The 10,731-nt window shown below is 33.9% G+C and overlaps 2 protein-coding genes across 3 annotated transcripts in view; one reads left to right on the forward strand and one right to left on the reverse strand.

Annotated features, from left to right (window-relative positions):
• Window positions 1–3,009, forward strand: part of LOC121370902 (echinoderm microtubule-associated protein-like 6) — a 42,830-nt gene extending 39,821 nt beyond the window's left edge. For both annotated transcript variants that reach the window (XM_041496435.1, XM_041496436.1), the window contains 2 exons: window positions 263–431; window positions 1,934–3,009. In XM_041496435.1, the coding sequence (XP_041352369.1) occupies window positions 263–287 (25 nt within the window). In that variant the 3' untranslated portion in view covers window positions 288–431; window positions 1,934–3,009. The remainder of the gene's footprint in view (window positions 1–262; window positions 432–1,933) is intronic.
• A 1,509-nt stretch (window positions 3,010–4,518) lies between these two features.
• Window positions 4,519–8,316, reverse strand: LOC121370903. The gene is made up of 2 exons (XM_041496437.1): window positions 7,950–8,316; window positions 4,519–5,671 (listed from the first exon to the last, which is right to left on the reverse strand). The coding sequence occupies exons 1-2, from the start codon at window positions 8,268–8,270 to the stop codon at window positions 5,522–5,524; spliced, it is 471 nt and encodes a 156-aa protein (XP_041352371.1). The 5' UTR covers window positions 8,271–8,316; the 3' UTR covers window positions 4,519–5,521.
• Between the last annotated feature and the right edge of the window lie 2,415 nt (window positions 8,317–10,731).

The following is a 10,731-nucleotide window of genomic DNA, read 5'->3' on the forward strand; positions in this document are numbered from 1 at the left end:
TGTGTCGCCTTTCTAAAGTTAAAAAGTAAGATATATATAGATATTACTTTTCTGATGGCAGCGAACCTTTTAGCAGTATATTCTGAAACAGCTACTGTTCTAAGATGAATCTGCTGTAACATTTTTTTTTTATTAGAATCGAAGATAGCATGTTATGTACATGTGTACATCATCATCCTAATTCCTTTGGTTTATTCCAGATGGTTTCATACCATCTTACGAAGACCATGAAAATAATTCTCGTTTTCTTTTTTCATTTCAGTGTCTTTTTATGGAAGTGTTTCTAAGAGAGCTGTATCTCATTTGACTATAGACACTGCCGATTTCACATGGTGACTTCAAGCTGTTTACATTACGCAGTCAGTGATTTTTGAGACTGAACCAAGGACTGTATTGTTTTGTATTATTTCATAGGCGGTGTTTAGAATTAGGTCAGTTTACTTATTATTAATTATTGTAATAATCTAGTATATTAAGTAACTTTCTTGTTGGTTATGTATGCTTTCATATTATTATTCCAAAAATAAAGGCAGCAAAAATATATACAATTATTGAAGTTGATATCATTTTCAATTTGAATCATTTAAAACATTTGGATTTTATTTAATTTATTTTCCTTAAAAACAATGATGCATCACATCCACATACAAAATGTTTTGAGTATTGAAAATAGCATGGACCAATTTTTACACTTTTTAGAGTCTAGTTTTGCCTGTTTGTAACCATACAATGTAATAAAAGTTGTGAATTAAAATAAGTTGATATAATATTTTCAATTTGATTTTGAAACCTGTGCAAAACCATTGTATTTTAGTATCATGGTATCGTGTACAATTCTTCAGCACCAACTTTACAGATTTACACATGATATGTATTTGGATCAATTTCTGAAAAACTAAAATTATTGTGAGATGAAGGACAATAACCTTTATATTTTGCTTATTATTAAAAAATATTAAGTGTAAATTTGGAAATTTATTCCGTATTCTGTAGAAATTGTGTAGGCATTTAGAACAAAACCTTACATTTAATAAAAGGAGTACAAATATCTACCCTTTACTTCAGTTTTTAGATACTTGAAAGGTTGTGATATGTAATTAAGAATCCGATTAATTCTCAAGTATTATAGAAAAAAAGGACATGTATATCTTTATCTTTAAAGGTGGTTTTGCAGAAACTAGCATATGTCTGAGCCAAATTAATTTGGATCACAAAATCATAATACTGATTAATTTAGTTTTTATGTTTAGTACCATGGTGTTGCCAATAATGAAAATTAATGTTTTAAAGTTATAATTATATTGCTGGACTGAAATGTACTGAGGTTGTTATTCCTATATTTTATTCAAACTCATTCCTTGCATCTGTTTTTGATCACATGAGTAAAATATACTGTCAATTACAGGAAAAAATGTGCTATAAATATATGAAAACTATTGTAATCACTTGGAAGCCGTCCATTTTTAGTCAAGTGTTTAATATTTTCATATTTTTTTAACTGCTCAACTTGGATGAAAGTGAATATTTCCTACATGCATATTAATTTTGTGTACACATATAATATTTTATTAATTACTCTGTATAGTTATTATTCAAATAGATTGCAGGGCTAGCTCTGGGTGAGCAGAAAAGTTTGCCAAATTATCTATTAAACTTAATAAATTGCAGAAATCCAGTTATTTTCTAACAAAATATCAATTATTACATAAAATTGTTTTGCCAAAACAAAATAAAATGTTTTCAAAATTTGCAATTGGCAAATTTGGCAAGTGCCAGAGCTAGCTCTTGATTGATTATTCTGCATTGCTTGGTGTAAAACAATTTTTATTGAAATTACCAGTATTTAAATTTAGTAAATTGATATGTATTTATATGTAATCGGTATGAATCTTAATTTATTTTACCCACGAATTGTTGCTTCGGTCGTCTTCAGATGACAATTTTTTCACTCAATCTGATCTCACCTGTGGACATTTCACTGCAGTCTGCCTATCTAACTACCATTGAACATTACGAACCACATCACGTTTGTCTCATTATTCAGCAAATTATAGACCGCCATTCTTTTGCTGAGGATTGGGGTTTTGTGAGCAGTGTATTAAAAAAAATTGGTTATAGCTGGAGTTATTTATCCAGTTTTTAAAAAACAAAATATGACATTTATATCGAATTCCAAATCTTTGACTGTGATAGAATTTTTTCTTCTTCTCTTTTTGCCTTGTATTCCTGTTAATTTTTTTTTACATTTTATTAATGTTTATATATTGTCAAGTTATTTTCTGTTTGTGTAATTGAAACCAGGAGATCTTGGTGATGGCAGCATCACCATAAATATACACCTTGAAATTAATTAAGCACCAACAAGTTTTGACCATGTGACATATTTCGCAAGTAATTCTGACTATTTTATGTCCACACTAAAAATAATGTTCTTTGTATACTGACATTAAAAAAGATTGACAGCAAGTAAGAATGTTATTACATCAATATTAAATGTATTCTAGAGGAAAAAAGAAAGGCACTGCATATATGAGGAGCTCGTAGGAGCTGTAAATATGCATGGAAATGTATGGTAATTAACTTTGGAGTTGGAATCACATTGATGTGGTAAAAACTCTCAATATCTATCTGCCTTTTTGACTAAAAAACAGTTCAAATGGTGCTTGAATAATTTCAAGGTGTTTATTATGTTGTGTTTAAGGCAGTTATAGATTTGATAGTCATTTCATATATTCAGTTTTATTTAATGTTACATATATTCTCATTCATTTAGGGTATAAATTCTTGTTTGTAACAGTTTTAGACATCAACTATTTTTTTCCCCAGAATTTGTAACCAATTGCTTTATTAAAGTAATCCTAATGTAGAATCTAAATATCAAATAATCATAAACATTTAATAGACTTGTGCCTTGAATATAACCTGTTGTAGAAAGTTCATAAGAATATTGTAATTATATATTCTAGCAGGATTTTAATTGTTTTATTATATAAAAAGTATCTATAGTGATGGCTTGTTTGTTTTATTTTTGCTGGGGAATCTCTTCTGTATGGCAGTTGTATTTCATATGGTGGGAAGATAGTTTTGACACTTAGATGAAGTGGCTGGATGAGTCTCAGTAGTAGAACACTCATCCATGGTGCAGTTGGTCACAGACATCATCCTTGGTGGTTTGGGGAAGGGATTGGTTCTTGTCACAACCGATATATCAACAGTTGTAGTTTGTACTAATCCATCGGTGGGAAGATGCATATAAAAAGATCCTTTCCTGCTGAATTTCGCTTGGAATAACCTGTGTGGTGGAAGATTATTTATGGGGATGGTAGGGTGGGGTAAGAATAATCCCAGTGCTCCCTTTTCTATCTTATTTTTGAGTTCAGTCTTTCTTCATACTTTGGTAGCTTCCTTTGTCATGTCCACAACCTAATCATTGTCTTTGAAGTTTAATGTGAGATATATCACTTTCCTAACGACCACAGCATCAACATTTGAATAAAAGTTTCATGTTTAGATCAGTTTCTCACAAATGGTAAGTGATGGGTCAATAAAACATGATTTATTGCTGCACTTAAGGATGGTCGTTAGTTAACAAAAACAAAAAAGTTTATGATAGACAAGATGTTTAATTCTGCAGAATTCTTGTGGTTGCTTCAAGTATTGCTCACTGGTATTGTAGAACAGATAAATTTAGGTTGAGGTCCTGTGGACATTTGCTAGACCGGGTTTTTTTGGTACCCAAAGCTAAATTGATGATAGGAAGGAAATGTTTTAATGATGCACTCGAGACATTTTATTTATGGTTATATCGTTAAGGACCACACAGATATTGAGGGGAAAACCCCGCTGTCACCACTTCATGGGCTGCTCTTCAGTTAGCTGCAAGGGATTCCATAGTCAGGATAGCACATACCATGGCCTTTGATGTACCAGTCGTGGTGCACTGGCTGGAGCGAGAAAAAGCCCAATGGGCCCACCGATGGGGATCAATCCCAAACCAGGTTACCACTGGGCTACGCCCCCCCCCCCCCCCCCCGATAGAAAACCAGTAAGATTAACAAATGCTATCCCTCCAGAATATGCAACAGCTTTATCAGATGCAGATGATGATGAAGTTGTTTGGTAATGTGTAGTAACATTACAAATGCATGTACGCCAGAAGGGCTGCTGTAAATGAAGGGCTTTTCCCCAGAATTTTATGCACATTTGAAACTTCCATGTTACTGCTCACCTAGCACCATTTCAAGACTGTTGGTGTTGTCCATGGCAGACTGCAACAAATGTTTCAAACTGGTATAGCAAATACTGGAATGTACTGTCCCATTTTTTAGAAAGTGCATGTAAAAGATCTACAGGCCACATGGGGGGGGGGGGGGGGGGTTTGGGAGTCTAAACCCCTTCCTGTTAAATCGATTCCTACATATTGAGATTTCAAAAGCTGTAAAAGCATTGAAGTTGAAATTTTATTTAATGACATTCTTAAGGGTTTGTACAAACCATCATAATGCTGTAAACAAACAATATTTTTAACCTTGTTTATTTTCATAAAGAATACATAAGAATTAAATAAAATATTAACAAACAAAACCAGTCAACAATTTAACACAAAAACAGCATAAAATTCACACTTAAAACTTATCACAGACATTCTCAAGTTTTTTGTCACTGCTATAACTTAATCACCATGTACAGTTTTGCCATATTATTCACAGGGACTTCTAGTTTACCACTCTTCCCCCCCCCCCCCCTTCCCCCTTTCCATCATCAGACAAGTTTTATATAGATATAGATATAGACATAAATTCAATAAAATATTTATGTATGTTATAGTGTCAATGACTGACGATGAAAAGGGGTGGAGGAGGTATCAGGAACTTGCAATTTACCCCCCCCCCCCCACCCAAACACTCTATCATCAGTCATAGTCCACGCATACATATACAGGCCTCTAAGAATTGAAAATTGGTGTAACCAGATACATGTGCACTCACCCCTCTACACACCACTCACCCCTCTACACAGACGCCTGGCAACCCAGTTATAAGTTTAATCGATTTATTTTGTATTTGCGTAACCTGTCAATACTATGTCCTACATTTAATGTGCTAATGAAAAATGGCTTACACAATACTAGGTTTACGTGAGCAACCCACAAAATGAAACTATCATTCTCTCAATTTTCAGAGGCCTGCATGCAAATATATAAATGATTTCATCTAATGTGATTCATATAATATGTAATGTTTAGTCAGTGACTAATACTTAAATAGTGGACACAGGGTAGAGGTTGTGTGAAATATTTGTTACCTTTTATTTAGTATATTGGAGTCATCCACAACACTATCCAGGGAAACAATGTCACAGCACACTGGTTGCAATAACTTAAATAAGTAATACTGAGGAGTTACAATTGAAGACCAAATTGGGAGGTATTAGGCAAAATATGGAGGTTAGGTTTTCACAGCCTAAGCATTTAAAACTGTTGTGTCTCTGGCTGAATTGTTCAACTCTGTAGACTTGTTTATCAAACATCTTCTGACATTTGTTGTGGTACAACTTGTGCATTTTCTTCTGTTTCGTTCGGGTCCCTATTCCTTTTAATTTCTTCAATTTCTGCAATCATGTAGTCAATTGGATCTGGTGGTCTGTTATATACTATATCTGCAGTCAATTGCTGCAAGTTAAATGGCATACAAATGTATTAGTAAACAGCATTACATTTGATTTTGAAACAAATTGATTTAGCATTAAGATAATTCAACAAATCTTACCTCAACATATTAAAGGAATGTAATTAAGTTTACAGCTGATTTTATTATAATAAATCTGTAAACAGTTTTAAAATATCACCATTTCATTTATTGAAAGAATGCAAGGTAATAAATTTATCATTGCAGTAAATCATGAAAATAGCAAACTTGAAAAAACTAAATTGAGATTTAGAAATGTGGTTAAAGGTTTGTTCAAAGAGGATTTGACAGTGTTCACCCTACCCATAGTGTAGTGCTAATTTTTACACAAAGTGTATACATTTAGTATTTGACCAATATATTTTTCTATAAATTTGTCACTTTTTACTAATCAGGGCTTCTAAAATATTTTTAAAATCCACTAGCCATGGGTTCAGCGATTTAAAAAATTTACTAGCCATGATTAAAAATTCACTAGACCTACTGTACTTAATAAAAGGTTACTAATAGCAACAATCAGATATGTTACCTAAAATGGGAGATAGAGATTAAAAACACTAAGATTGGGGGTGGGGTGGGGATGGGTTCAGGATACTCATATTTACTTAAATGTAGCATTTGAAAAAAAATCACTAGTCGTCGGGCATGGCAATAGTAGTTATTTACTACCCAACATTGAATATCACTAGCCATGGGAGTGGGGCTACCATAATTTAGAAGCCCTGACTAATTTTTATTAAAGTACCGTACTCTTCATATGTGAAAGTTGACTAAAACTAATGTCTTCCTTGGTATGCAGTGCCACCCACATACACACACGGGGGAGGGGGTGGGGGGGTCAGAGAGAGACATGTTTTTAAAATGTAAATTGTAGAATTTATATATGTATATACACCAGACCTCTCAAGACGACTCAAGTCTCGATCACGGTTTTCCGCAAAATCTCACCATCTTATGGTAAGCATGAAATATCTCACTGGTTTTTCTCCGAAAATCTCACGGTTTTTCTCTTCTGATAAAAATCCACTGTAGTTAAAACAATTTCATATATATATATATATATATATATATATACAGTAAAGTACGCTTATAACGAACTGCAAGGGACCACTTCATTGGTTCGTTATAACAGTAGTTCGTTGTACACATTTGCAGAAGTTGGTAATTTTTATTCCGAAAGTCGGCCATTTTGAATTTTGAACTCAATATAATAGTAAAAAAAATAAAAAATGCCTTGGTGATTATAAGACATTTATAAAAAATATATCATTTATTACAATCAATAAATACAACAAAACATTACTGAAAGATCACATCAAAAGAGTTTAGTGAATTACATGTACCTAATCACGTTTCGTCACGTAATCACTAATCGTGGTTTGTTTACTTAGCGTTGGACGCATAACTTCTAATGCCGAGTCAATGTCCGCAATGCTGTCAAATACTGGCAATCGAATATCCTTTGCTCTGAAAAAACAGTCTGACTGTCTCGAGTGCCTTGTGCGTTTCAACTGCTGTGGGCGTTGGCTGTTCGGGTGGCTCCTGTGTATCGTCCTCTGGTTCAGAATCACTGTGGCCGTCTCGTTTTCCGATAATCTCTGAAACGATGTCGTCATCTGTCAGCTGTTCGGTGATTACAACTTGCTCGTCTGCAGTGAGATAATCTTCCAGCTCAGCTGTCCGTTAATACTGATTGGTTTGATACGTAACGGTCAGGTATAATTAGTGACTTAATCCCTTAATTGATACCTGTTCCCAAGTCCAGACAAACAAAAGTTATTTAGGCTGTTGTTTTAGTGCGGTCGTGCGGTCGATCCCACGGCTTTGCAGCATTTTACACTGATTGGTTTGATACGTAATGCTTCCGGTATTCACGGTTCGTTATGTAAACACTTATTTACACTCGAATTAACTATTTGGGACCACAAAATTGGTTCGTTTTAACAGTTAATTCGCTATACATAGTTCGTTCTATACATTAAAATGTATTACTAATATATAGGGGAGAAAATCGGGACTTTACAATCAGTTCGTTCTAACCGGTAGTTTGTTATAAGCGTGTTCGTTCTAAACGTACTTTACTGTATATATATATATATATATATATATATATATAAAATTGGCTTTCAAAAGCAGGGGGAGTCATGCCCCCCCCCCCCCCTTACACACACATGTGCTTGAAGACAAACAGGAATGAACGAGACAGTCAGAGGGAGAGAAAGGAGGGGGGTAAACAATAAATTGTAGAAAGTATCGACACACCTGGAATAACTGCAGAATACTATGCTGTTCTAAATACTTTATGGCTTTGTTGTAAGGGTCGGGCACTGGTTCAATATATTCAAACTGGTCTAAGCTTTCGACTTTGTCCAAACCCGACTCGGCAGTTTGTAATAAATCCTGACCACTTTGAATTTGACCGGTACCACTGACGTCTGCATTACTGTCATTTGTCTTCACAGTCTGATCGTCGTCTTGGTTGATCGCTCCGCCCGAATCACTTTGGTTCACGCTCTGAGTGCTGATGCCAGTGTTATTTCTTTCGATCTCTGTCAGAAGCACTTGCTCGTCTTGCTCAGCCATATTTTCAATTTTGTTGTTTACGTTGGTGTCAAGCAGTTGCAGATTTTTAACCGCATTTTAGTAAACGATTGAACAGAACATAACATTGATAAAATTATTAAGTAAATGAAATTAACATATTGTTAACCAATGGTACGAAAGTTCTAAGACAATTTTGCTTTTAAATTTAATATTACGGTACATCATATAATATTTTCGTATAAAAAGATTTTTGCAATTTATTCGGTAATTTTCGGGAAACATCGGCTGATTACGGATTCTCACTCGGGACCTCTCGTTCGACATTACGAATGTTGAAGAAAATCATTTTTAAAATGCGAAAAATATTTTTACTTTACAAGTGTCCCTTTTTACTAGCTAGAGAAGACCCTATATTTTTAACCTAATTTCTTTAAAACTCCCCCACCTTCTCGATACAGAAGTACGCACGAATGCTGCTGGGGTGCGCACCCACCCCGCCCACATATATAGGCCTTATTAATTTTATTTATTAGAGAGAATAATACATGAGCGGCCGTTATATACCATTTATTTCATGAGTTGTTTTAAAATGTATCTAACGAGCGAAAGCAAGTTTGATACGTTTTTAAACGAGTTGTGAGATAAATGGTATCTAACGGACACGAATGTAGCTATTTCTTACATATCCTCAAAAACCAGGTTTTAAGCAAATTTTAACACCTTTTTCGACTAAAGGTTATTTACAGCCGTTGCACTTGTAGCTAACTTACACGTCACAGACCACGATTGTCAGGATACTATACGTCACAGTGTAATCTATTTTCCAGTGTTGTTTTTCATTGGATGCATAGCACTGATGATTTGGTCATCAGCTGGGAGCAGCCAGTTGTGTCTTGAAATTGTAAACAACCCATGCGTTATTAAAAATAACGTATAATGTTCTAACCAACGAGTGTGTAACAAACACACATACCAATGAAATACCATCTAATGATTGGAAAAAAAAGCACGGTTGAATCGATCACTCTGACGTACAAGTTAACCTGAAATTCACTCGTCTGTGATGCACAAGTTAATTATAAGAGCTGGTTTTAGTTGGAAAAGGCATTTAAATTTATTTTAAAACTGTTTTCTGAAGATATGTAAGAAATAGAATACTACATTCGTGTCCATCAAATATACATGTAGTATTCTCTATTTATTATATAGCAAATATGTAATTTAACAAAAATATTTTATTAACTCACTGCATGTTGAGGTTGAGTGCTCACCCAAGCTGTGGTGGATGTAGAATCAACTGTCGACACCCACCCCATCCCATCTCAAGTGGAAACTGATTTTTTAAATTCTAATCAGTACTTAATGACAGTCGAATTTTGATATATGCAAGTAATGCCATTTTTAGTAAATCAAACTACTACACTCCTAGTTATATTTTGCGATAAATTTGTAAATTAAAATGGTATATAGCTAGGTTTTGCTCTCTCACCAAGACACCATTTGTTATGTATACATTCATCAAAATGATATTAAACCAAAATATTTCCATCATTCTCCATTTATTAGTGAAGTTCCATATATGAAGCTAGCAAGTAGGACTAATATGAATGATACATGAACAGGGTTTCTGCCAGAACGTACTGAGGGCAAAACTTTGTATTCTAAAATCTTCGAAATAGAGGATATATTTTTGTATAATTTAAACATATTTGATAATAAGAGAACTGCTGTTTAAATTATGTCAGAACACATGAAATGTAGTGTCCCATTTCAAAACATTTTAAACCCGTAACCACCTAGATGGGGCACTTATGGCACTTTATTACATACCCACAGGGATTCTAGATTATGGTAGCCCCACTCCCATGGCTAGTGATATTCAATGTTGGGCTAGTAAATAATTACTATTGCCATACCCAACGGCTAGTGAATTTTTTTTATCAAATGTTGTAGTTTTGTAAATATGAATATCCTGCCCCCACCCCCGTTAGTGTTTTCAAGCTATATCTCTCTTTAGGTGACATATCTGCTATTCTTACTATTATTTAGTAAAATTGTATTAACTTAAAGTAAAGTAGGGCTAGAGAATTTTTAATCGTGGCTAGTAAACTTTTAAAAACACTAAATTTTGCTTTTAAATTTAATATTACGGTACATCATGTAATATTTTCGTATAGATTTTTTTTTGCAATTTATTCGGTAATTTTCTGAAAACATCGGCTGATTACGGATTCTCACTCAGGACCTCTCGTTCGACATCATGAATGTTGAAAATTTTTTTTTTTTTAGAATGCGAAAAATATTTTTAGTTTACATGTGTCCCTTTTTACTAGCTAGAGAAGACCCTATATTTTTAAACTAATTTCTTTAAAACTCCCCCACCTTCTCGATACAGAAGTATGCACGAATGCTGCTGGGGTGCGCACCCACCCCGCCCATATAAAGGCCTTTATTAATTTTATTTATTAGAGATAATAATACATGAGCGGCCGTTAGATAT

Source organism: Gigantopelta aegis, chromosome 4 (assembly GCF_016097555.1).
Source record: "Gigantopelta aegis isolate Gae_Host chromosome 4, Gae_host_genome, whole genome shotgun sequence".
In the NCBI taxonomy this organism is placed as follows: Eukaryota; Metazoa; Mollusca; class Gastropoda; order Neomphalida; family Peltospiridae; genus Gigantopelta; species Gigantopelta aegis.